The sequence below is a fragment of the Sander vitreus genome, chromosome 19 (assembly GCF_031162955.1).
Source record: "Sander vitreus isolate 19-12246 chromosome 19, sanVit1, whole genome shotgun sequence".
NCBI classification, from domain to species: Eukaryota; Metazoa; Chordata; class Actinopteri; order Perciformes; family Percidae; genus Sander; species Sander vitreus.
In genome coordinates this window covers 526,698-553,796 of record NC_135873.1, presented here as the reverse complement: position 1 = coordinate 553,796, position 27,099 = coordinate 526,698, and the positions used below count along the sequence as shown (strand labels likewise).

General features: G+C 41.0%; 3 protein-coding genes across 4 annotated transcripts; 2 read left to right on the top strand and 1 right to left on the bottom strand.

Moving 5' to 3' along the window:
• Nucleotides 1-773: 773 nt before the first annotated feature.
• LOC144534217 (toll-like receptor 2 type-2) lies at nt 774-14,582 on the bottom strand. Of its 2 annotated transcripts, XM_078276023.1 has the most exons (13): nt 14,472-14,582; nt 9,558-9,820; nt 8,368-8,524; nt 8,128-8,277; nt 6,920-7,126; nt 6,406-6,528; nt 5,860-6,010; nt 5,527-5,691; nt 4,958-5,137; nt 3,123-3,263; nt 2,972-3,041; nt 2,533-2,752; nt 774-1,813 (listed from the first exon to the last, which is right to left on the bottom strand). In XM_078276023.1, the coding sequence occupies exons 2-13, from the start codon at nt 9,817-9,819 to the stop codon at nt 1,402-1,404; spliced, it is 2,238 nt and encodes a 745-aa protein (XP_078132149.1). In that variant the 5' UTR covers nt 9,820; nt 14,472-14,582; the 3' UTR covers nt 774-1,401. The 2 variants fall into 2 exon arrangements, with proteins under 2 accessions (XP_078132149.1, XP_078132148.1); XM_078276022.1 differs by having other exon boundaries at nt 2,533-3,041.
• A 613-nt stretch (nt 14,583-15,195) lies between these two features.
• On the top strand, nt 15,196-19,395 carry LOC144534590 (equistatin-like). The gene is made up of 4 exons (XM_078276596.1): nt 15,196-17,346; nt 17,476-17,864; nt 18,432-18,623; nt 19,196-19,395. The coding sequence occupies exons 2-4, from the start codon at nt 17,537-17,539 to the stop codon at nt 19,393-19,395; spliced, it is 720 nt and encodes a 239-aa protein (XP_078132722.1). The 5' UTR covers nt 15,196-17,346; nt 17,476-17,536.
• A 400-nt stretch (nt 19,396-19,795) lies between these two features.
• On the top strand, nt 19,796-26,288 carry LOC144534589 (saxiphilin-like). Its single transcript, XM_078276594.1, has 7 exons — nt 19,796-20,045; nt 20,545-20,736; nt 21,202-21,393; nt 23,468-23,556; nt 23,649-23,783; nt 24,584-24,698; nt 25,382-26,288. Exons 1-7 carry the CDS (start codon nt 19,796-19,798, stop codon nt 25,447-25,449), a joined length of 1,041 nt encoding a protein of 346 aa, XP_078132720.1. The 3' UTR covers nt 25,450-26,288.
• The last annotated feature ends 811 nt before the right edge of the window (nt 26,289-27,099 follow it).

Below are 27,099 nucleotides of genomic sequence, written 5' to 3'. Positions count from 1 at the left end.
CCCAGACCATGCTGACTGCAAGCAGGGATAATAAAACACCTTTTAAGATGTTGTGAGTTTCTTCTTTCAGCCCAATTTGTGAATGGGTAAGTTTACCAGGTATGCCCATATGCACAGTATAGATAGATAGATAGATAGATAGATAGATAGATAGATAGATAGATAGATAGATAGATAGATAGATAGATAGAAATAAGTTACAACCCAAATTTCAGTAGCACAGCTATAATTTAACTTAAATTGTCATTACCTTGATTGTTCACACTGCCTGAGCATATACTGAACCTCTTGTGTTTGAGTGTCCCCTCGCTAAAGAACTGATTTTGGTTTCGAGACTTAACGTGAATTACAAACCCTTGAAAGAAGATATTTCAGAAAAACATGGTGGTCTGATAATTGCTCCAGATGTTTACTGTATCCTGGATTTGTTTCACATCCACTGTTGTCTGGCTGACCTGACCTCAGGTTGCAGAAATGACAAGTCAACAGCTCCCCCAAGTGGCCGTTTTACCACACTACCAGCAAATGACGTTGCAGCACATCTACATTTGTAATCCAAGATGAAAGTCTATTATAATTTTGGCAATCCTCACTACCAAAATCAGAAATTAGGATTATAAAAAAGGATGCTATTGATTGTTGGTCATTTGATGTGGAGGTTATTCTTCTCTCAATGGTGTTGCTCTGGGCTTGCTTCCCCCCGCTCTTTACGGTAACAAATATTAAATGCATTACAGTTTTTTTAAAGAGCTGAAACATGTTCAACCAATTAGTTTTTTGTGTGAATTATCACCACCCTTTTTATTTGTCATTATTATTATACAAACACTTGCTAAATATTTGAGTCGATAATACCCTTGAATCTATAAAGGTTCGAAGAAACAAGAACTAACAGAATAATGTAGATCATTTAAGTGATTAAAACAAAGGAAATAGTCAAGTGAGTAAGATTGTGAGTTTAAGAAAGTTACAGAAATTGTCAGACATCCCATCCCAGATTTCACTGAGGCCTTCACTTTTTTTTATCTTTTCGGCCCACTGACTGGCAAAAATGACCAAGGGTCTCATTTATAGACAGTAGTAAAGTCACAATATTTAGCTCATCTGTGACATTAAATCTAGTTGCTTTATCTACTGTACATCGTTTACTCCTCTGTTCAGTCTTCTCTTTATCTCCTCCATCTTACTTTATCTCATCATTTCATCCTTTATGTGAAAGCGCTGCTACTCCTTCACTTCATCAGCTTCCTGTTTGTCTTCCTGCTCTTCTCATCTCTTTTTGTCCTTTGACACACTCCTCCCTTGGACTCCTCCTTGTCGATTTTTTTCTCTTTTCTTCTCTTCGCAGCTGCTTTGTTCTTTATTCTCTTCTTACATACTTTGTAACACATACTAACTCTCTCAGTAATCATCCTCGTCTTCTCTCAAAGCGTGGCGTAGACTCCTCCAGAACTCCCCAGTCCTCTCCTCATCCTGAGGCCACTCCAGGTAAGTGGTGGAGTTCATGAGTTTGCGCAGTTTGCAGAACCGTTTTGGGATGTCGTCCGTGGACAGCGGTTCCAGCAGGATCAGGATGGCCTCATCTCCGCCAGCATTCCCGTCGAAAAGCTGGAAGTGGGAGAAGTCCAGCTCGTAGCGGCACCAGTCGGACTGGACAAAATTCTCTGAGAGGACGAAGACGGTCCGCCGGCTGCGCTCCATGGCACTCATGATGTTGTCCACAATCCAATGTCCAGGAAGGAAGTCCCGCTTGTGGAGACACAGGGTCAGAGGCCGGAGCGTTCTCTGATCCACAGAGTCTTCATCGTTCTCCCTGTAGGAGTATAAACGAGAGAGCAAATAAACTTCAAGTTTTCGTCGCAAAGGCATGACCTCCGTGATCGACTCTTCTGGGCTTTTCGGTGAAGCGACCAATGGAAAAAGAGGTAGGTGACAGACAAACTTTGAATTTAAAGTTTCTTCACAATGTACTGAGTTCAAAAACACATTTTGTTGTCACGTAAGAGCCCTGTTCATGTTGCACAGACATTTTAATTACATTTTGTGTCTGTTAAGAGGTACAAAGGCACTCTTTAGAACATGCCCCCACAACTGGCATTTCAGCTAACTGGGAGCTCTGGCCATTAGCTGCAGCAACTCCAGTTTGTTAGCATCGATTTTGGTCGTTTTTTCTTATCGACAGTACTCGGTGACATCTAGCAATCAAGATTTAATTTGTGCCATGTTTGGTAAAGATAGGATAAAAACTATTGGAGGAATGGTTCAAAAAAAGGTTTTGTGGGCTATACTGATCATCTTCAAATCATATCGTATCAAACTTTACTTCAGACTTTTTTAGTGTTCCCTTGTATACCTCATTCAAAAAGCCTTGACCTGTGACCTAATGTTCAACAAAAGTTCACTGAAATCTGGTAAGTAGTTTTTTAGTCTTTTGAGTAACTAACCTGCTAACTAACAAACTAACTAACAAACACTGTAAAATGTAGGGCCTGATATTGTCAGAAAGTACAACAAAAAATAGTTTGACGTTACCTTGGCTCCTCCAGCTCGGGTACCAACAAGTTTTCTACCCAGCTAGCGTCTCTCTCACTGTAGGACACAAAGGCATCATAGGACGGCAACTCTTCTGAACCCACTCTAGTTCTGCGATGCCGCCGTCGCAGGGAGCTACGCTTGGCTCTCAGCCACGTCCACGTCATTTTGACGTACCAGAATGCATGGACGCGCCACAGCAGGACACACAGCAGAATCCCTACAAAAAGCACCACCCCACAGCTTACAGACACAAACAAAACCCGCTGGCACACAACAATAGAGAGCTGGACTTGAGCCACCGTTACCCCCTGCAGGTAGAGAGGTGAGTCGCAGACGTAGCTCTCCTCTCCATCTGCTAAATGCACGTCTTCGCCTCCTTTAATGGCTGATTGGAGGAAATAAACAAAGTCACAGGCGCATGCAAATTTGTTCTGACCCGCCCGGAGGTCCTGGAGTCGTCCGTATGACTGGAGGTCCGCACGGTCGAACCTGTTCAGGGTGTTTGCCTGTGGGAATCCAAGGAGTGGTCACACTGGGGAATACAAAGGATTGGAAGAAAAAAAATATGAGATGTGATTGGTCCTTACCTGTATTGTCATTTTTTGTAGATTGGGGAAAAGCCATCCTGGGGGCAGCTTCAGTAACTTGTTTCCAGAGAGGTGGAGCTCTCTCAGGGCAGGCAGGATCAGAATGAAGTCTTTGAGATCGTTGTTGCTCAGATCCAACACCTGTAAATGATGCAAGGTAAACATATTCTCATGAACGGGTTTGTATGATGTTGTACGAAAAGTTATGCAAAACAATTTGCATGATATCCTACAAAATTACAGTAACTGCCAGCTGGTCCACGACAGGTATGTTTAGCGGCCTTTACAGTCTAATTTCGTCGGGAAAAGGTGACTGTGAGCCAGGTAAAGGGCACAGAGGGTACAGTTATGTTCAGTCCCTCCAGGATTTCGTGGCCTTTTTTTTAGATTGTTGTGACCCAAAATGCTTGAATTTGCTAGACTGGGTAAACCCAGCCCGATCTGCCGGCGATTTGATTTCGCCCTACAGCTCAGGCTGGAAATCTGTGCGTATTGAATAACCTGGCGCGCTATTGGCGGGTTTAACACGATGACGATAGAAAAGCGACCAAGCAGCTTTTTGTTTACATTCAACAAGCCGGCCACCGAAGCGCAGCACTCCATGGCAGCAACCCATTGATGGCGCTGTCGCTGCTACGTCACCTGGATCGTTGGTCTGATTGGTTGAAGGACTATCCAATTGCGTACAGAGTCATTTGAACTATGCCCGTTGATCACGCCTCTTGTGCAGAGAAAATACGGAGACTCCCCAGACTAATGTTCAATCTTAAAAGATTGAGCTTGGTCTGGTGATAGCCAGACTATGAATTTGCGGCAACTTTTGTAAAAAATTGCGATAAAAGTTACAATGTCTTTTGTATTTTTGTTGCAATGAAGTTGCGAGAGACAGTGACAATTGCGGATAAAAACTACTCTGGGCTGAGTTTTCCTAGTAACCTTACCAAAAAAAGGACACATTCCTGGGCCTGGGACACATTCATATGGTTTGATTAAGCACTTATTGGACTTTAACTTATCATTGCACTTACAATAAGGAGCGTATCTGTCCTCAATTTAGGTCATCGTGTACGTCTCATCTCCCGTTTTTCCTGCAGCAGCAGCTTTCAGTGGCGACTTTAGAGTGAAAAATCATTACAGCGGACTTTGATGTTAAAATATATACAGGTTGGAAGGACAGCCTGAAATGTTTTTCACGTTCTTTCGCTGTACGTTTTGTTGGTAAATGTGAGATGTTCAAGTCACACACGTCTCGTCTTCATATCGGAAACAAGGAAAAGAATTCAGCAACGTATGTGTGTTACGTCAACATGTTCTCACTCCCGTCTGGCACGTTGGACTGCTGTGATTGGTTGAAGTCACGGGAAATTCTGCTTATTGGTAAAATTTGCTGTAAAGTTGCGGTGATTGGTCAAAATTGCGAGTTACACTGAATTCACGGTGATTGGATGAATTTGCGTGAATTGTTGCAATCGCTTCCTGGAGGGACTGTATTTTAGTGTATTTTAGTTATGTTTAGCTGACAAAAAAGTTTGTGGTTTGGATTTAACACAAGTGACCTACACCAGGTACGAGAACAACCGTTTACTTGGTGAAAGTCTTGTGTTTTCCCCTTAATTTCATCCGGAACACAATCCCTTCCATTTTAGGACAAAACCATCTGCCCCAACCTCGTCCCTCCATGGATCGTCATGGTCTTATAAGGTGGCTCTCAATGCTTACAGCTATAAATACAAATTACAGTTCTTTTTTCCCCATAGCTATATGTACGAATAGTGAACAGCCTTGATAGTGACAGGTCTTTCAGGATTACTGCTACATGGTCTTTCTCTCAGTACCTCCAAAGTTGCGGGTAGACAGGGGGTGATGGTTGTAAGTTTAGCCCTGGAGATGTTGAGGTACCGCAGGGTGGAGGGCCAGGAGCAACCCTCGGGCATGGAACTGTATCCGGTCCTGCTGATGTCCAGGTGGGTCAGTTTGGAGAGCTTTGCTACCTGCCGGCTCACCGTGGACAAAGACTGCACAGCAGAAGAACAGAGATAGTTAAGTCTTCACTTCATGCAACAGGTGATTTCTTCTTTAAACCTGTGGAGTCAAGTATTCTTGGATTTATATATATATATATATATATATATATATATATATATATATATATATATATATACTTATACACTGATTTAACATGATGATCAGTTCACTTGTCAACAGTAGTAATACTCAGCCTATATACAGTTATGATTAGACTAAATTAAAGTTAAAACAAGAAAAAAACTGAATGGATGAATTCCAAATAAGTTTGATGAAAAGGAATTGTTCTTTGTGAAGTAAAATCATATCATAACTGATACGAAGTAATGGGCAAAATACGCAAAAAGACGTTTTTCCTTTTAAAGTTTCATGAAGGCACCTTCAGAGCATTTCCGCTGACGTTTAAAACTCGGAGGTCCTTCATCGTGCCGTCTCCGTTGCACATTGTCTCCGTCAGAGTCAGGTCAGTCAGCAGGTTGTCTGACAGGTCCAGGTACTGCAGGTTCGATAGCAGGTGGGATGTGTTACAGGGCATCACATACACCTGAGGGGGAAAAGTTTGACTTTAAAATTACACATTTTATTCTCACTGTTCAGACGTTATTTCTTGTTTCTTTTTTAAAATGTTGGGACTTCTTGCTCTAGCTATGTATGGATTGATGTAGTAGCTACTGCATGTGACTTTCTTGTGACAGATAACCACCTTTCTTACCCGAGAGTTTATAACGGACACCTTCCTGGGGTATTTCAGCATAAACCCCAGCTGCAGAAAGGAGACAAATTTAAAGATATTCAGCACCACGACGTTTCGTACGAAGAATTCGTCGATGCTTTTTTGATCGGTCTGTTTGGCTCCCTCCCACCTAACACCAACCAAGAAACAAAAAAAACTTTTACTATTCATGCAATCATTCATTCAAGCAACAGTTGTTCACCTGAATTTTTTTTATTGCAGAACTATATAAAGTGGCTGTTATTAGTAGTAATTCTTTTGGTTAAGGAGAAGGAATTCCAAAAACAGTCGGGATTTGGATGGTCGTCAGGTAAGCACATTAACAGCTGATTCACGTTTCTATCTGGCTGCTGATTGGTCGAGTAAACATGCTAATCTCCCCCACTCACTGAACTCATTTGGCATAATTACTGAGAAATACTGATGAAACTTTTCAAATGAAAGGAGTTAAGGTCAGCCCGAAAATGGCAAAAAAGGCACGCTTGTGACAAAATGGATTTGATGGATCATCAAATGGTTTCCTACCTGCCCTCGCCTGTCAACGTGACGCCATCCATGAAGAGGGATGTGACTGGCACGCCATCCAACGCCACAAGGAGGTTAACAATGGCCTCATCAGACACGAAAAGGTTGTTGAAGGATATTTTCCTGAAGAGTAACAGCACAGAGGAGCATCTGGTTGGTTGATTTATATGCCATGTGGCATTTTATATTTTTACACACTTATATAAAAGCTGACAATATTTAAATACTGCATTTAGCAATGTCTCCCATTCTCAATTCCATGTTTGGCTAGTTTTAAATGGCAGGATAAAGTTTGACATTTGAACTTAAAGGGATACTTTTAATCTTTTGAAGTGTGGTTGTATGAGGTACTTATCTATAGTCTCTAATTTCTCTTTAATTGTAATTTCTTATTTTTTACTTCGTACTTTCTTACGATTAAGAGTTCCACAGTCCACAGTTAAAATTACAGCTTGAATGTTGATGTGACTGTGCTCTTCTGCTAAAACAGAAGAAAATTAGATTGTTGACAGACCTGACTCTCCTTTTGGCTGACTCTCTGAAGGGCTGAACAGACTCATTCCCAATCAGATGGAGGTCTTCTAGAATGAGAGGTGTCTCAGGGTATGTAACATCCGCGAGCACAGCCGAGGCTAAGGCTGTGTTTGTTAAAAATGGACCATGGAGGCTCAAAGTGACACGACCCAACGGCCAAACGTCCCCTAGAGCACCAGACTCGTAACTGCAGAGAGAGAAAGTGACAGGAGACTCATAGGAAATAGTATAGTGAAAGATGAAAAAAGTAAGTCTAGTTCAGTCTTTGGTGTTTACCTTTTTCCTAATATGTCAATATTCTATATTTTTCTATCATCAACAAATCCCCAAAAAAGATGAAAACAAATACACTCTAATTCATTTTGACTCAGTCCAACACACACTGTCCTGCTCACAGAGCCCAGAAGATAAATCCTTTCAGGATTCATACCAGATTTTAATCCACAAACTCTGATACAAAACATCCTCCTAAAGCAGCTGCATCAGCTCACATGTAAATCTGTGGTGAAACCAGACCTTGGCTACACCACAGATACATTCTCCAGAAAAGGAGAAGAAAAACGCTCTGGGTTGTTTGCATTTTTTGAAAACCAATCACAATCGTCTTGGGCGGCTCTAAACTCCAGACACAGCGATGGTGGCTCTGAAAAATAGTCGCGGGCAAGAACTTGTGGTGAAACATTTGCACCCGCAAAAAAAAACACCACATACAATATTAAAGGGGTTACTTGGTCACACAATACTGTAACATGAGCTATTTAAATTAGTTGGATACATGGTTAAATGTAATTTGCTCTTACCAGTGTATATCCGTGTGTACTATTTCATCTACAGCAGTCCTTCCAATCAATCCCAAAATGTCCAAGTTAGATAGTAAAGCACGTAAACATATTCTTTGTCAATCTTTACAGTCATTCCCCAAGCAGGCCTGCTTTGTTGCACGATCCACATTGTCTTCAAAACTTGCCAATTTTAGAGTGTAGCTTGCTAGCTTGAAGTTAGTTTCCCGTAGTGAAGGAAGTTTAAGAATGGCAACACACAGAGAGCGGAGGCGGAGGGGCAAACCCAGATATCCGCCGGTGAGCCACGCACCGGATGTTAGGCTTTAGCCTGGAAATGTACTACCGTTGATATAGACTAGCTCTCGTCTAACAACACAAACACACAAAAACAGTGTCAGTCCCTCACCTTTTCAGGTTGTTGCCATGCACAGTGAGCTCTTCCAACTCAGTTACTCCAGATAGATCTCTTCTCTTTAGCTCCTCCAGAGCAGGACCTCCAAACCCCAGCCTCCGCAGCCTGACCAGCCTCTGAAACACTGGACGCAAACCAAGGCAGCTGGAGGACGCAAGACACACAAAAGTATGGGGACAACTGAACATCATATGCGATGCAAAGGTTTTTACAACTGTAACCTTAGCGCTTTACCTATATGGGTTGTTGAGCAGGTTGAGCTTCTGCAGAGCTTCTAGATTTCTGAACCATTTGTGGTTGAGAGCAGTCAGCTGGTTGTCGGACAGATCAAGCTCCTCCAGACTCCACAGAGAGTCAAACGCAGATGGATGGATCATAGCTACTCTGTTACCTGCAGGACGATAATATCAACATATAAAAAAATCAACATTCTGAAAATTTAATCAGGGGGTCCACAGGGGTCAATCCTGGGACCATTGATTATAATTACTTATCGCTAAATTATGGTTATTGTCATTATTGTTAGATCCAGATCTGGAAATGCTTCTAAGTTACCTTGGCTCTGTTTGCCATTTGCAATAAACTGCCTAATAAGAAAACTTTTTCTGAGCAATTTAAGGCTTTTAATCCACATTGTCTTAAAAGCTGAGGTTCAAAGTCTGTTCTGGACCTTAGGCATTGGAAAATGTGGACATTTGCACATTTTCATTTTTCATTAAAACTGTGCAAACTCCGATAATGAAGTCCATGTGAAATGATAAAAAACAAACTCATGAAAAGCTACTAAATGGAACTTGGAGGTGAGATACTTACTAATTTTAACATTAATTTACAAATTAATGAATTCATCTAATGCATGAAAATGGTCTGGCAACAAATTTTAATTACAAATAAGTTAAGATATTGGTTGCATTTGAAGCAGGAAGTTCTACATCCAATCACAGTAATGATGGTAACACATAAATCAGACAATGCACAGGCAATTTAGTGATACCCCTGCAGTTGTGGTCTTGACCGTCTTGAAATAAAATCCTGAGCCCTTTTTTATCTGAGACCAAGACAACAATGAGTAAAAATACGGTTGATTCTGAGACGAGACCAAGACCTTCAAAAAGTGCTCTCAAGACCAAGACCGGTCTCGAGGAATACAACATTAGTTTTCGCAATTGGCACACTGTCAAAACTTTATGAGAGATTTCTTATTTGCTCTAGAAAGAAATCATGTCTAATACAGTAGTACATATCCACTTAAACACAATATGGACAGGAAATCAGATGTCATGACTCCTTCATGAATCACTTATGGTGAAGAACTCTTACTCTTACTCTTCTTAATCTGCACCGTGCACATTAATTAATATATCTTTTTTGTTTTTGTTTTACAGACGCTTGCTCTAAAGCCAATAAAATCCGATCAACGTTACCTTGGAGACTCAGAGCTCTCAGTCTCCTGTGTCCTCTCAGATCGTCACTGGTCACCCCGGTGATGTCGTTAAAGGAGAGATCAAGAGTCAGGGCGCGGTCTGTCACCATGGGAATGCAGGTAAATCCTCCGTAGGAGCAGTTACAGGCGAGCCGCAGGTCACACTGATTGCAGGATGACCTCTCGCCTTCTGGGTTTGACCTCTGACCCCAGCACAGGTAGACGAAGAGGAGGGTGAAGTAAATGTTGGTCTTCTGTCCCATACTGTACGGAATAAAGGAAGGAAGGAAGGAAGGAAGGAAGGAAGGAAGGAAGGAAGGAAGGAAAAAAAAAAAAGGAGTAATCGAGTGGATTAATGAATCAGATAGTGAGACAAAGTGAGTCCAAACACACAGCTAACAATCTAAGATAGCTTCCTCTGTTGTGGCCTTTCCGGCTGTCTGTTCCCCCAAAAGATCAGCATAGTCAACGGTACTAATTCATATATCAACGTATATATATATATATATATATATATATATATATATATATATATATATATATATATATAACATATATCAAAGAAATCATGGGAATTTCTTTGTCTATGAAGGTGACTTTACTGCTTGTGGCACTTATTTAAATGCAGATTTCAATTACAAATGCTGTCATGACTTTGTAGTTCCTTTAGTGTGGTCCAACACTGATTTGATCCTGGGTCTCATTTATAAAACGTGTGCGTAGGATCCTTACTTTAAGGGTAGTACGCCCAAAAGCCCAAAATGGCATACGCCAAAAAAAAGTCACATTTATAAAACCGTGTGTATGCACACCTGTAAGCAATGTTCCCTTTATAAATCAGAGAATACCTACAAGTGTGTGTACGTGGATCAGCCTCTTATCCCGCCCTGCACACGCCCAAAGCACCTTGTGAATGCTGATCAGTATATGAATGACACTGGCAGTTGTTAACCAAATCATGATGACTGGCGAAGAAAAAGCTCAAAACTTCTCAGACGTTCAGGAATTGCTGCAAATTGAATTATAATTTCAGCCTGTTCTTGCACAGTATAGGGGAACCTGATCTATAACTGCATGTATTAATAATACGTCCAAAATGGCAGACATTACGGCACTCAGGGACAGCTTCGATATACTAGACGGATATAATAAGATTTAACAGAACTATATATTATATCCAATCAAGCCTTAGTGATAAAGTTGAAGATTATATAAAATATTTATAAAAAAAATAAAACACTTAGCTGTCTGACATTTCTGGGATGGCACGGTTCCGGCGTATTATTGCCCACTCTACTGGACCCAATTCAGTACATAGATCCAAGAGCACAGCTTTAGGGAATCTAAATCGGCATATTAGCCAGTCATCGTCATGGTCCCTGAAGTCTCTCTTTCTCCTGATTCTTCCATTAGCGTAGTCCTCCTGCAGGGCCAGCAGTGCCATGATGCAGCATTACGCACGGGGGTCACCGTAGTATATATGTTTACAACAATTTGTGATTGTTGCCAACACAGCATCAACTAGTGGTATCCCTCACCCCCCGAGATACAATTTGAAGACGAAAGAACGTGTAATAGGCAAACACACTTTTCTTCATGCAGGTTTTGTCACAAACAGTATTAAAGTTCGGACTGATAACGAGGACATTAAAGGTAACGATTGCGCAAGAGAACAGCTGTATTTTCGGACTTTGACATTTGATGATATATGCAGATAAAGACAGATAATTAGTTATTTACACTGTGTTCTGTCGTTATCTCATTAGATAGGGGTATTTGATGCTATCCTGTAATCCATGCAGCCGGGTCATCTCCTCCTCCTCCTGCGCTCCGTAGCGGACAACGTGACGGCAAGACATCAATCCATCCATCCATCCATCTTCATCCGCTTATCCGGGGTCGGGTCGCGGGGGTAGCAGCTCCAGCAGGGGACCCCAAACTTCCCTTTCCCGGGCCACATTAACCAGCTCTGACTGGGGGATCCCGAGGCGTTCCCAGGCCAGGTTAGAGATATAATCCCTCCACCTAGTCCTGGGTCTCCCCCGAGGCCTCCTCCCAGCTGGACGTGCCTGGAACACCTCCCTAGGGAGGCGCCCAGGGGGCATCCTTACCAGATGCCCGAACCACCTCAACTGGCTCCTTTCGGCGCAAAGGAGCAGCGGCTCTACTCCGAGCTCCTCACGGATAACTGAGCTTCTCACCCTATCTCTAAGGGAGACGCCAGCTACCCTCCTGAGGAAACCCATTTCGGCCGCTTGTACCCTGGATCTTGTTCTTTCGGTCATGACCCAGCCTTCATGACCATAGGTGAGGGTAGGAACAAAAACTGACCGGTAGATTGAGAGCTTTGCCTTCTGGCTCAGCTCTCTTTTCGTCACAACGGTGCGATAAATTGAATGATTAAATATTAAGAACGTATTTTTATTTTAGATTTGAGTTGGAGGTGTTTATGGAACAATTATCACTCAGTACAAGCGCAAATAACACTGCTGGATTTAATCTTCATGGTAACGTGGATGATATGGAGTGAAAAAAATGTGTGAGGCATCAATACTTACGTTCTTACGTTCTTCCCACATTTACTTTCTGCAGTCTGACTTCAGTTCACCACCTCACCATCTGCGTCGCCAATTCCTATTTTGTCTCCAAAATGTGCGTAGGCATGGGTCAGAGTTTGCGTGGAGGACCGCACATTCTCCCGTCAAGTTTGTTTTTTATATATCACAACCTTTGCGTGGGAAGTGGCGTACGCACATTTTCAGCCCCGTTTTGTGCCTACGCCACTTTTATAAATGAGACCCCAGGGCTGGCTCTCAGTCGGCATTCCACTTCATCCCAAACAGTGTTGGTCATCTTACTTTAAAAAAGTAATTCGTTACAGTTACAAATTACTTCTCCCGAAAAGTAATTGAGTTAGTAACTCAGTTACCACATTGTAAAAGTAATTAGTTACTCAGCAAAGTAACTGACGTTATTTTTTATGTTAATAATGGACCAATGTCAAAGACTGTTGTTCTCATCAGTCACTTAGGAAAAAAACATAGGAAAATAAGGTCCAGGTTGAAAAAAAACAGAAGATACCCTTTAAGCCCTGTACTTAGGTACAATAATTGAGGAAAAGTACTTTGTTACTTTCCAGCACTGTCCAAGAACTTAGTCCAGAAAAACATGAAAAATGTGACATTCAGCCACACGTCATCACTCACCACACTGAACAGGTGTGATGCCCGGCCAGTGTTGGTCATCTTACTTCTCCCAAAAAGTAATCGAGTTAGTAAGTCAGTTACCACATTGTAAAAGTAATTAGTTACTCAGCAAAGTAACTGACGTTATTTTTTATGTTCTATAACATCTTTAACGTCAAAGATGTTTATGTTAACTGACTGAAGCGTCTTTTGCAACGGTGTCATCATCCCCACCCCGGCTCTCCAGGCAGCTGACGTGTAGCCAAAGCCTGACATCTCACGCTTCATTCAACCACATTGTAGTAACGCTCCACTTTCCATTCTCAGTAACGATAACGGCGTTGCAACGATGGGAAAAGTAATTAATTAGATTACTCCGCGACTGAAAAAATAACACCGTTAGTAACGCCGTTATACTTAAACGCCGTTACTCCCAACACTGATCTCAAATATGTTGGATGAGGTGGACTCTGTGCAGAACAATCAAGTTCTTTCACATTGGTCAAGGCATTCTCATGAACGGGTTCGTATGATATCGTACAAAAAAACGCACGCACAACAATTTGTGACGATCGGTCACATGACATTTATGTTTAGCGGTATTTACAGTTAAATTTAGCTGACAAAAGGTGATCGTCATCTGGCGGCAACAGTCGAGTTTAGGCACCAAAACGACTAGTTAAGATTAGAAAAATGATGTTGGTTTGGATTAAAACACAGGTCCCCTTAAGCAGAACTCCCAGGACATGAACACACATTTTCTGGAAGTCTTTTGAGTTCCCCTGGATGCGAACTCTGCTCTCCGGCTGGAAAGCTCTGTGCAGTTATTATGATATCAATATATGCAATGTAGAAAATGTTAAAGAAGGCACTTATCTGTTATAATTATGGTTTTTTTGTTTTTCCAAAGCAGAGAACTCCGGAGTCGATCTAAAAGCACTATGAATGGCGCTTGATCTATTCCTAATTGTCGATGTTGGACTTTTTTTCCATAACTTTTCTCTACATACTTTTGGCCATAAATAATGTATATGCAGTCAACACTTTGGCAGTTTACAGATTTTTACTTTGTGACACAGACAAAAACAAATACAACAAGCTGTTTTCTGCCTGAGTTGTGATGATTATTTCTGCCATCCATGTTTTAAGATCTGACATTTTGAGGAGTTATGACTCTTGAAAAATGTAATTCAGATGCACAGCCTCAGCAGTAAAAACCCAGCCAGTATCATTAACTGCAAAGCAAAAGCATTATAAATTATAAATGCGTGTTTATAAGATTTCTGATCAGCAGATGACAACATTAAAACCAACCCTGCTTTGTGTCAATCTTCTAAGTATTTGACTTTTGCTGGAAAACCCCTCATGGCACATTCATTCTTATTTGGGGAAGCCAAACTGCACTTATTCAGTTTCATAGCTCTCATTTTCTCAAGTGCTTCCCTTTTTCTGTCATTTATCTGTTCATCTGTGATACAATCGGATAATTTGTAGTGCAATAACTGCTGTTGTAAGACGTGTGCTTATTTAGCACATGTTAAAAACAACAACAATGATACATTTAGTAGAGATTAAATAAAAAAAGGACATGCAAAGGAAACTCAGAAAACCCTCAGGGGGCTTGGCATGTTGGTATTCCTACACGTATTAAACAATACATAATATAAAGAGAAAAAAACCAAAAACAACATGTTTTGTTTTAGGATTCTTCTAAGTCTGTGTTGCCTTACCTGATTTTCTTGCAGAGTTGATTCCTAATCAAGAGGGTAACACTCTATAATGGTTAACATTGGGAAACACACGAGAATGAGATACAGATTTGTACAACTGTACAGAGGAAGTAAAACTGGAACTGAAGTGTGAAAAGAGGATGTGAGCATGCAAATTAACTTATGGGAGGAAACCTGTGTGATGTGTGTCTGTGAAAATGTATCAGTGCATGACGACGTTTAAAGAGGCACAGTGAATTTGTCTTTTGCACTTTTTTAGACCTGTTGGACACATAAGGTTTTTTTTAGATATCAGTCAAACTAGGTTTAGGGTTTTGCTAAAATGCGATGTCTATTTGGAAAAATGTCCTGCTGAATTTGATCAACTCCTCTTTTGTTTATGACTCCGGAAACAAGCTGAGGTAAAGCAGCCACATGTTGCATAATCCTGTACGTGGTTTCTGTTACATAATGTACTGTAACCGCTGTCTGCACTGGACCGTGATGGCAATAGCTTCCGCTCAGTCTCTGCTGTTCTGGCTCTGTTGTGTTCTGTATGTTTGTATTCATTAATAATACTTTTATATATATATATATATATATATATATATATATATATATATATATATATATATATATATAGTATTGCTTTTATAATCACTTTTATATTAACATTTAATTTGTATTCACGAAAAAAACATCTTTCAAATTATTCTTAAAATAAAATTGAAACAGTCCCTATGAAATATGCATTGACTGTATAAAAATACACTTTCTGCAGTAATTATTGTGTTACGGCTGCCGCCGGCACCCTCGTGTGTGGTATTTAACTGATTGTGCTTTATCTGAGGTGCGAAGCAGGCTGTGCCATCCCGTGCTGCAGATTGGGTGGATAAGGGGAGTCCCGCCCAGTTCCTGGGGTTCCCTGAGATAGGGACACTGATTGGTCGGCATGCTACCTCTGCCCCATTTGAGAAGCTTCAATGAAGTCTGCCTCCGGCTTAAATAGCCTGATTGATAGCAGCTGAGGGCAGCTGTGTATATATATATATATATATATACAAATAGAGAGAAAGAAACTGTAAAAACCTGCTGCTAATACAATAAAAACATGACATGACAGAAGATTTTACATTACAAATATGCAGAGTCATCCAAGAACAGCAGCCTTTTATTAAATGTGGCCTCTCTCCCACCCTGGCCAGTCGGTTATTAGTTTCCAGTGTGTAACTGATGCGGCCTTGTGTTAAAACATTCAAAAAGACGCTCAGATCTCAATAACAGACAAATGAGTGATGAATGTGTTTCAGCTACAAGGATTCTGGCTGCTTTCCAATACTCAAACTATTTGGTATGTCCCAATACAAAGCATGTCAAATGTATGCCTATACCATGATGTCCGACTGCATCCGGTCACATTTTGCAGTATACAAGCCAGCATGCTTTCTATATCTGACCCACAATCCTTTGTGCATCGTATAACATGTCACATCAAGTGAGCCGCCAAAAGAGCACAGACAGCCAGGGCGGAGCTAGACGTTGTAAACATTCGGGGCTCATCTAGGGGGGTTTTGGGAGATTATTTTCCCTATTTATGGCAGCTATGTGCACTATTTCTCAAGCAATTTCAGAATGCAATGTCTAAAAAAGACAAGACAGTCTGGGAAGCCGGGGCTATGAACAATAGGCCGATATAAAAATGATACCCAGTGATTACCTTAAACTCACAATGATTACAATAGTCTGAGAAAGAGAAACTGATGAGATAAAGACAAAGCAGTATCCATCTCTGTAGCTCGGCTGTGTTACACATTTGGAGAAAAAAAGAAAACATGATAGTTAGCCAACATGCAGTTTTATGCCCAGTTCAGACCAAAGATTTGCGACGAGACAAGTTGCGACAAAAATGTTACATTTAATAATGTACAGAAGGTAAGGTAGGGATTTAGCCTAAACAGGTGTTTAACATGACACAAAGTTAAACATATATTAAAATCCTCAAAGATTCTGGGCTTTTGAGGAAACAATGTGGCTGGAGTACCAAAAGACATGGCCCGCTTCGCTCCTGCTAACAGATATTTGAGCAAGAGGGTCCAAGTTCAAGACACAGTGTCATGACAAAGTTGTTTGTCCCAATTGTTTGCATAAAGAAAGGGCTGCTGCAGTACTAAAGTACTAAAAGTAAAAAAAAAAAAAAGTATGCAGTTTGTAACACAGCATTAGACTATCTTGTTTTGTCTTTAAATTTCTGTCTGCACAGGAAGTAGGTATGTGTCATGTTTTGTCCACCTATACGCGTGATCAGATTTTCTGACATTAGGTTGCATCAGTTATTCACTGGTAATGATATGTAATGTGTAAAAGTGTGGGAAAACAGGCTACTTGTTAGGTTTTAAATGTGATTCTTGGACAACGAAACAATAGAATATTCGATTCTTTGGATTTTATGTCTCATGTTAGTGCTGGAGAATATAATTTGATATGATCCAGCCAAGGGGTGTCAGTGTTTACTTGCAAAAATGGTCTGTAACCTAGATTTGCACAATATAAGATGGGGAAAATAAGAGCAGATATAGATAGATAAGAACAAGTAACCCTAAGACCAGACAAGACAGTCTGGGAAGCCGGGGCTATGAACAATGAAAGGCCGATATAAAAATGATACCCAGTGATTACCTTAAACTCACAATGATTACAATAGTCTGAGAAAGAGAAACTGATGAGATAAAGACAAAGCAGTATCCATCTCTGTAGCTCGGCTGTGTTACATTTGACCTCAAAGTTCCAGTGAATTCGTGGGAAATTAAAACAATGACACAGCAGAAGTGTCAGCAAGCTGCAGGATATAAAGACAAGCAGCAGAGGCGGCTCAACACACCAGCTGATCCTGAACCAGGTGAGTCTACTTTGGATTTTCTTAATCAAACATGTTGAACACAGATTTATTTTGCAAGTAAATGATTTAGCTTTTTTTAAAACTCTATGTTGTTGACAGATTTAGATTGTGTTGCTCCTATTTCAACAGGCTACACTCCCGGTTCATCATCATCATCATCATCATCATCAGCATCATCAGCATCATCAGCATGAGCATCAGCATGAAGGCGTTCAGCTTGTCTCTGACACTCTGCACCTTTCTGACCCTAAGCGATGCCCACCCGGTCAACCACACCAGCCCCATTATTAAGCACGGGGGCCTCTGCAAACCAGAGATGAACCACAACCAAACAGACACAGTTGCAGTTCCAAAAGTGTACCACATTGGAGAGTTCGTCCCACAGTGTGACGTCAACGGGAACTTCAACCCGCAGCAGTGCTCTGGGTCCACCGGGTACTGCTGGTGCGTCAACATCATCACGGGAGAAGAGATACCGAACACGAGGACACCGCCGGGCGTCACACCTGTTCAGTGTGGTGAGTGATGACGTGTGCATGGGTGTCACATTATTGTTTTTGCTGGACTGAGTTCTTGGACAGTTCTGGAAACTAGGACATTTCAGATACAAATACTGTACTTTACTCATTATTGTTTTTGCTGGACTGAGTTCTTGGACAGTTCTGCAAAGTACTTTTACTCAAGTACTGTACTTAAGTACAGTGTTGTAGGGCTGCAACTAACGATTAGTATCATATTCGAATGATCTGACGAATATTTCCTGGATTAAGGGATTAGTTTGTCAGAAGATGGTGAAAATCAGTGTTTTCCCAAAGCCTATGACATCCTCAAATGTCTTTTTTTTGTCCACAACTCAAATATATTCAGTTTACTTTCACAGAGGAGAGAAGAAACTAGAACATATTCACATTTACAAAGCTGGAATCTTACATCTTTACATAAAAATGACTCATACCGATTAATCGGTTATCAAAAAAGTTAGCGATTCATTTTATAGTTGACAGCTAATCAATTGTGTGTTGAGGTACTTGTACTTGAGTGTTTACATGTTCTGCTACTTTATAATCCACTACTACTTTACTCAGGCCTCTGCCAGGAACAGAGAAAGAATAGCCCCAGAGTACCTGGACATTTTGTCCCGAAGTGTGACGCAAACGGGAACTTCCTCCCCCAGCAGTGCTCTGGGTCCACCGGGTACTGCTGGTGCGTCAATGTCATCACTGGGATAGAGATACCGGACACGAGGACACCGCCGGGCGTCACACCTGTTCAGTGTGGTGAGTGATGACGGGTGCATAGGTGGCACATTATTGTTTTTGCTGGACTGAGTTCTTGGACAGTTCTGGAAACTAGGACATTTCAGATACAAATACTGTACTTTACTCATTATTGTTTTTGCTGGACTGAGTTCTTGGACAGTTCTGCAAAAGTACTTTTACTCAAGTACTGTACTTAAGTACAGTGTTGTAGGGGCTGCAACTAACGATTAGTATCATATTCGAATGATCTGACGAATATTTCCTGGATTAAGGGATTAGTTTGTCAGAAGATGGTGAAAATCAGTGTTTTCCCAAAGCCTATGACGTCCTCAAATGTCTTTTTTTTTGTCCACAACTCAAATATATTCAGTTTACTTTCACAGAGGAGAGAAGAAACTAGAACATATTCACATTTACAAAGCTGGAATCTTACATCTTTACATAAAAATGACTCATACCGATTAATCGGTTATCAAAAAAAAGTTAGCGATTCATTTTATAGTTGACAGCTAATCAATTGTGTGTTGAGGTACTTGTACTTGAGTGTTTACATGTTCTGCTACTTTATAATCCACTACTACTTTACTCAGGCCTCTGCCAGGAACAGAGAAAGAATAGCCCCAGAGTACCTGGACATTTTGTCCCGAAGTGTGACGCAAACGGGAACTTCCTCCCCCAGCAGTGCTCTGGGTCCACCGGGTACTGCTGGTGCGTCAATGTCATCACTGGGGTAGAGATACCGGACACAAGGACACCGCCGGGCGCCACACCTGTTCAGTGTGGTGAGTGATGACGGGTGCATAGGTGGCACATTATTGTTTTTTGCTGGACTGAGTTCTTGGACAGTTCTGGAAACTAGCTTTTACTCAAATCATTGCTTGATTAGTTGTTTGTCAGAAAGTGGTGAAACATGCGGATCCGTCTTTCCCAAAAGCCCAAGATGACGTCCTCAAATGTCTTATTTTGTCCACATCTCAAAGATATTCAGTTTACTATCACAGATGAGAGAAGAAACTAGAACATATTCACATTTAATAAGCTGACACCAGAGAATTTTGACTTCAATGCCAACTATTTTGATGACTCAAACCAATAAATCGATTATCAAAATAATTGGCGTTGAATTTAATAGTTGACAGCTAATCAATGAACCTTTGCAACTCTACATGTTAAGGAATTGGAGTGTTTACATGTATGGCTACTTTATAGTCCACTACATTTCAGATACAAATACTGTACTTTACTCAGGCCTCTGCGAACAAGAGAGGAAGGACAGCCATGACCGCATTGGAGAGTTCGTCCCACAGTGTGACGTCAACGGGAACTTCAACCCGCAGCAGTGCTCTGGGTCCACCGGGTACTGCTGGTGCGTCAACATCATCACGGGAGAAGAGATACCGAACACGAGGACACCGCCGGGCGTCACACCTGTTAAGTGTGGTGAGTGATGACGTGTGCATGGGTGGCACATTATTGTTTTTGCTGGACTGAGTTCTTGGACAGTTCTGGAAACTAGCTTTTACTCAAATCATTGATTGATTAGTTGTTTGTCAGAAAGTGGTGAAACATGCGGATCAGTCTTTCCCAAAAGCCCAAGATGACGTCCTCAAATGTCTTATTTTGGGATTAGTTTGTCAGAAGATGGTGAAAATCAGTGTTTTCCCAAAGCCTATGACGTCCTCAAATGTCTTTTTTTTTGTCCACAACTCAAATATATTCAGTTTACTTTCACAGAGGAGAGAAGAAACTAGAACATATTCACATTTACAAAGCTGGAATCTTACATCTTTACATAAAAATGACTCATACCGATTAATCGGTTATCAAAAAAGTTAGCGATTCATTTTATAGTTGACAGCTAATCAATTGTGTGTTGAGGTACTTGTACTTGAGTGTTTACATGTTCTGCTACTTTATAATCCACTACTACTTTACTCAGGCCTCTGCCAGGAACAGAGAAAGAATAGCCCCAGAGTACCTGGACATTTTGTCCCGAAGTGTGACGCAAACGGGAACTTCCTCCCCCAGCAGTGCTCTGGGTCCACCGGGTACTGCTGGTGCGTCAATGTCATCACTGGGGTAGAGATACCGGACACAAGGACACCGCCGGGCGTCACACCTGTTCAGTGTGGTGAGTGATGACGGGTGCATAGGTGGCACATTATTGTTTTTGCTGGACTGAGTTCTTGGACAGTTCTGGAAACTAGCTTTTACTCAAATCATTGATTGATTAGTTGTTTGTCAGAAAGTGGTGAAACATGCGGATCCGTCTTTCCCAAAAGCCCAAGATGACGTCCTCAAATGTCTTATTTTGTCCACATCTCAAAGATATTCAGTTTACTATCACAGATGAGAGAAGAAACTAGAACATATTCACATTTAATAAGCTGACACCAGAGAATTTTGACTTCAATGCCAACTATTTTGATGACTCAAACCAATAAATCGATTATCAAAATAATTGGCGTTGAATTTAATAGTTGACAGCTAATCAATGAACCTTTGCAACTCTACATGTTAAGGAATTTGAGTGTTTACATGTATGGCTACTTTATAGTCCACTACATTTCAGATACAAATACTGTACTTTACTCAGGCCTCTGCGAACAAGAGAGGAAGGACAGCCATGACCGCATTGGAGAGTTCGTCCCACAGTGTGACGTCAACGGGAACTTCAACCCGCAGCAGTGCTCTGGGTCCACCGGGTACTGCTGGTGCGTCAACATCATCACGGGAAAAGAGATACCGAACACGAGGACACCGCCGGGCGTCACACCTGTTCAGTGTGGTGAGTGATGACGTGTGCATGGGTGTCACATTATTGTTTTTGCTGGACTGAGTTCTTGGACAGTTCTGGAAACTAGCTTTTACTCAAATCATTGATTGATTAGTTGTTTGTCAGAAAGTGGTGAAACATGCGGATCAGTCTTTCCCAAAAGCCCAAGATGACGTCCTCAAATGTCTTATTTTGGGATTAGTTTGTCAGAAGATGGTGAAAATCAGTGTTTTCCCAAAGCCTATGACGTCCTCAAATGTCTTTTTTTTGTCCACAACTCAAATATATTCAGTTTACTTTCACAGAGGAGAGAAGAAACTAGAACATATTCACATTTACAAAGCTGGAATCTTACATCTTTACATAAAAATGACTCATACCGATTAATCGGTTATCAAAAAAGTTAGCGATTAATTTTATAGTTGACAGCTAATCAATTGTGTGTTGAGGTACTTGTACTTGAGTGTTTACATGTTCTGCTACTTTATAATCCACTACTACTTTACTCAGGCCTCTGCCAGGAACAGAGAAAGAATAGCCCCAGAGTACCTGGACATTTTGTCCCGAAGTGTGACGCAAACGGGAACTTCCTCCCCCAGCAGTGCTCTGGGTCCACCGGGTACTGCTGGTGCGTCAATGTCGTCACTGGGGTAGAGATACCGGACACAAGGACACCGCCGGGCGCAGTGTTGGGAGTAACGGCGTTTAAGTATAACGGCGTTATTTTTTCAGTAACGGAGTAATCTAATTAATTACTTTTCCCATCGTTGCAACGCCGTGGTGTCAGGCTTTGGTTACACGTCAGCTGCCTGGAGAGAGCAGGGGTGGGGATGATGACACCGTTGCAAATGCGATGATGATTGGTTGGGTGGGCGGATGCCCTGTTCACGCTGTCTCACTGCACGCTCTGACTACCACTAAACATAAGACAGAGATAATGGCGACGAGCCAGGGAAATTCAAAGGTAGCGTTCTCGAAATGGAAGTACCGGCACTACTTCTCGCTCATTGAAATTAAAGGCAAGAATGTTTATGTAACATGCACGCTACGCCCAGGAAAAAAGACTTTATCCACGTCTGCCTCAAGCAACTCGAATCTTATGAAGCACCTCACATCAACACATGCTAACACGACACTTGTTGCTGCTGCTAACCCAACCCCAAGCCCAAATGCAGCCAGCGTGAGCTCCAGCGAAGGAGACGGAGCCGCTCTGTTAAAACAAGCAACGCTCGACTTTTCTGTATAGTGTTTTTATTCTTCAATCAGTTAACATAAACATCTTTGACGTTAAAGATGTTATAGAACATAAAAAATAACGTCAGTTACTTTGCTGAGTAACTAATTACTTTTACAATGTGGTAACTGAGTTACTAAGTCAATTACTTTTTGGGAGAAGTAAGATGACCAACACTGGCCGGGCATCACACCTGTTCAGTGTGGTGAGTGATGACGTGTGGCTGAATGTCACATTTTTCATGTTTTTCTGGACTAAGTTCTTGGACAGTGCTGGAAAGTAACAAAGTAATTTTCCTCAATTATTGTACCTAAGTACAGGGCTTAAAGGGTATCTTCTGTTTTTTTTCAACCTGGACCTTATTTTACTATGTTTTTTTTCCTAAGTGACTGATGAGAACAACAGTCTTTGACATTGGTCCATTATTAAGTATTACGTATTTAAATAACTGCTGATGCTGATTCGAAACAGACAGCTTTGTCAAGGCAGTTTTTTCTTCAGATAGCTTTTTACACAGTACCATCGTATGAACTCATTCACGAGAATGCGTTGGAATGACATTTTTAACAACGATACAGAGCAAAATGGCAAGGTCACAGAGATTGTTCCATTGTTTGCCTCCTAAAACTAATGTAGCAGATACTGCAAACAACATAAATCCAGCTACAAATACAAATCGCTTCAAATGTACAAACCTTTAAATCACCATAAGCAATAAAGTTAGACAAGCTTTTCTTAAACACAACATGTCTGCACATGAATTGAAATCAAGTGGGTGATGCAGTTATTAAATGACTAATTGTGCAGCCCGACTTGCAGGTCAGTAAAATATTTGAAATATATTTTTTGTAGGCAAGAACTCCTGCCCAGAGGAATGGTCCCGCCTTGGAAAACGATGTTTCGCCTTCATCGACAGCCCGAAGACTTGGTCTGAAGCCGAGGTGAGGAGTGGTGGAGTGGAGCTGCTCATGCTTCAGGTCATGTTGCAACGAACCAAACATTAGAACACTCTTTCCTCTCTTGTCGCCTCCAGGATTACTGCCTGTTTGAAGGAGGCAACCTGGCGTCGGTCCACAGTAATGAGGAGAATAACTTCATCCAGATTTTGACCAAAGAAGACACCCACGAATTCCCCCTAATCTGGATCGGTGGCAATGATTGCATTCAGGTGTGTTACTGTGGTTTTTAATTAACTTAATTTTCCTCCAAATTTGAATGTCAACTAAAGCCTGACTGTCATGAAACATATGACATGCTTTTTGGAAAAGTCATTGAGGTATAGGGATGTAAGGATGCATGGCTACTCGGTTAAAATGGATATAAATGTGTAAAGACTCCAACAGGTTGAGATAAAAAAAAATGAATCGCAATACAATTTTGAAATGGCCCAGGGTATTATCCACTTCAGATGTCACTTGTTTGACTTCAGACGTCACTACGTCTTCTTAGTTCATTTATTTGAAGAGATTTCTTTTAGTTTTTGAATGTATACTTAATAATTATTTAGTAATTTTTTGTTATTTAGGATAAAAATACAGTTTTAGTGTCACTTTTGATAAGAGGACACAGTTAAACCTTTTCAGTGATTTGTCTGCAGCTCATTCTATTAAAACAAATCCGGAGAAAATCATGTCATGAACTTAAGATCGTGAATCATATTGAATCATGAGTTGAGTGTAGGATTACATCCCTACTGAGGAAGGGTATTTCACAGCTGACCAATAAACTTTTCCACCAGGAATGACAGTAATAGAAAATATAAGATCATAGAAATGATGTTATGAACTTCAAAACTACAAAACAGAAACGTTAATGCTTGGGTGCAATAAAGTGTAGTTCACTTGTAAAGTATGAATGTAATTAACTATAATAACTTAGCTAAATCATTCTAACAAGCTTATGTTTTCAAATTATTTGTCAGTCCTACAATGTATTTATGTTGGCATGTTTGTGTCTTTCTATCCATAGTCTGGTTTTTGGATGTGGACTGACGGCACCAAGTTTGACTACAAAAACTGGTCCAAGCACTACAACATGCAAGACAAAGGGCCAACAATGCACTGTCTGGAGATGAATTATGGATGTAATGAACTACACAAACACACATATTTAAACCCCGCTCTGTTCACCTGTTTATTTCTCGTTAAAAATACCCGAAGGAGAGAACATTCAAAAATGACTCAGAGAGAGAGAGAGACAGAGAGAGAGACAGAGAGAGAGAGAGAGACAGAGAGAGAGACAGAAGTAAGTGAAGAAACTACAACATATTCACGTTTAAAGAGCTGGAATCAGAGGATTTCCATAAAAATGACTCAAACCAATTAATCGATTATCAAAATAGTTGGCCAATTTAATAGTTGACAACTTATCGATTTATCTCTGCGGCTCTAAAATACAAACGACACAAACACACAACACAAGGACCGTAAGTCAGAGGTTACAGATCATAAGATATAAATACATGGAAATGCAACACTTACTGGTAAATGTTTGTGTTAATGCATAAAAAAGCGTGTTAACACGACTAATCTCTACGCGTTTACACACATTTTATTTATCCGAACACAAAATCTCCATATGTGCCAATGGCCTTCCATACTTACTACATCACTAACATGCGCTACATACCACACTACAAGTTCCACAGAATTGACTTTCAACTCCCAGAAATCCAGTTTCTGCCGACAGCCAGCATTTTCGTCGTACGTTCAGCTTGAAATACAAATCCTTGACGCTAAATGTTTCTGTCTTTCTTCCGCATTACAGATCGCAAGAAGTGGAATGCCGCGTCTTGCAATGACACTCTCCCTTTTGTTTGTGCCATGGAGATCTGACACATCTGAGGAGACCCGACGAGTCAGATCTAACAGTCGGAGTAACGTAACCTCACTATGTAATCACACTGTGGGATCCAGATCCATTTACAGGTCCCACAAACTCTCTGATTTCTTTCTAGTTAGGGAAGTTTAGCACGATCCACTATCAATCCTGTGCCATGATGGTTGTTTAATACACATTGTGTTCATGATATTAGTGTATCTTGTTTAAAGCACAAATTAGTCCCAGCTAACTTGAAGAGGAGGCTCTTCTGTCTGTGTGAGGGAGACGACAGGAAGTGCAGTTTTGGAAATCTGTTCTGCATTTGAACGAGGATGAAGTAAGAGTGATGTGAGTGAGCGAATCAGGGAAGTTAGAATAGCTAAGAATAGCTGTCAGTGAGTGGAGGAGTCTTTTCTTTAAGAAAAAGCTGAGATAGGGATATTAATCAATGATATGCATTAAAAAAAACTCACTTGGGTCTGGCTCCGTTCCGAAATAATATGATCAATGACACAGTAATGTAACATATAAAGTGTCTTCCACTTGTCAGAGCAAAAATGAAGTACTGTACTAAGCCAAAATAACTAATAAGTAATACCTGTTTCACACACAATTAAGGAAGGGGAGTGAAGATGGGGATTAAGACTTGAAATGGTTCAAAGCCAATTTTAGATGTAGGAAACGTGATTTATGTGCATGCACTTATATCATGTTTCCTACATCTAAAATATGTCCAAATGACACCGGCCAAAATGGTGTATAAAAACTTACGTTCAGCTGTCTATCCCTGTAGTCTGTTGATGTGTCCGGAACTGCTCGGTTTACTTGTAAACATGTACTTTTTTCAAATAAATCTGCCTTAAGTGAACTTCTGCGATCTCTGGTGTCTTTGTGGAGACCTCGTCTGATAATTTCTGTATTGAGGCCGCTCTGGTGTCTCACGCAGTCAGCAAGTAAATGACTTCCAGTTTCATAAACAGGCCTTTTACGTTGTAACCATAGACTATCAAAAAAGATGGATGACACGTCTCCACTTCCTCCCACTGTACAAAAATTAAGCCAATATACCGCGGACACGGGTGCCGCCTTCTTGTAATTTTGGAACCAGAGTCGGTGCAGCAGAGACAGTTTAGAACCGAGACGCCCCAACTCAGTAGTTTCCTGTCTCTGTGTCACGTGGGTTGGTCCAACGCCACGCCTCTTTAGGAGACTGGCGGCAGGTCCTGAGTGTGTTGATTCCAACGGGAGAAGTGAACATGAACACAGATTATGATCAATTCTTTCGCCTCGTAGTCACCAAAGTAAATATTGGACCCATTTCCCATAAGCCACATATCTCCAGAACATTCTGACAATAAAATGGCATTTTTCAAACAGACACATCAGGAGTAAATTAACTTTGTTTGAGACCTGTTTCTTTCTCAGGACCAAACTCTCGCGAGATCTGGCAACAAAGAGAAGCTAACATCATCAACGTTCGTGAACGCCCTTACAAAACTAATCTCCGGGATGCTAAGTATGTCTTTTAGCAATAAATGTAAATATCTAATGTTAACAAAAGAACACTACACGTTCAAATGAGGCCACGCCCCTTTAGGAGACAGGCGGTGAGCACCGTTTCATATCATTGGCGCTGCTTGAAATGCACTGACTTTAGTAAAGAG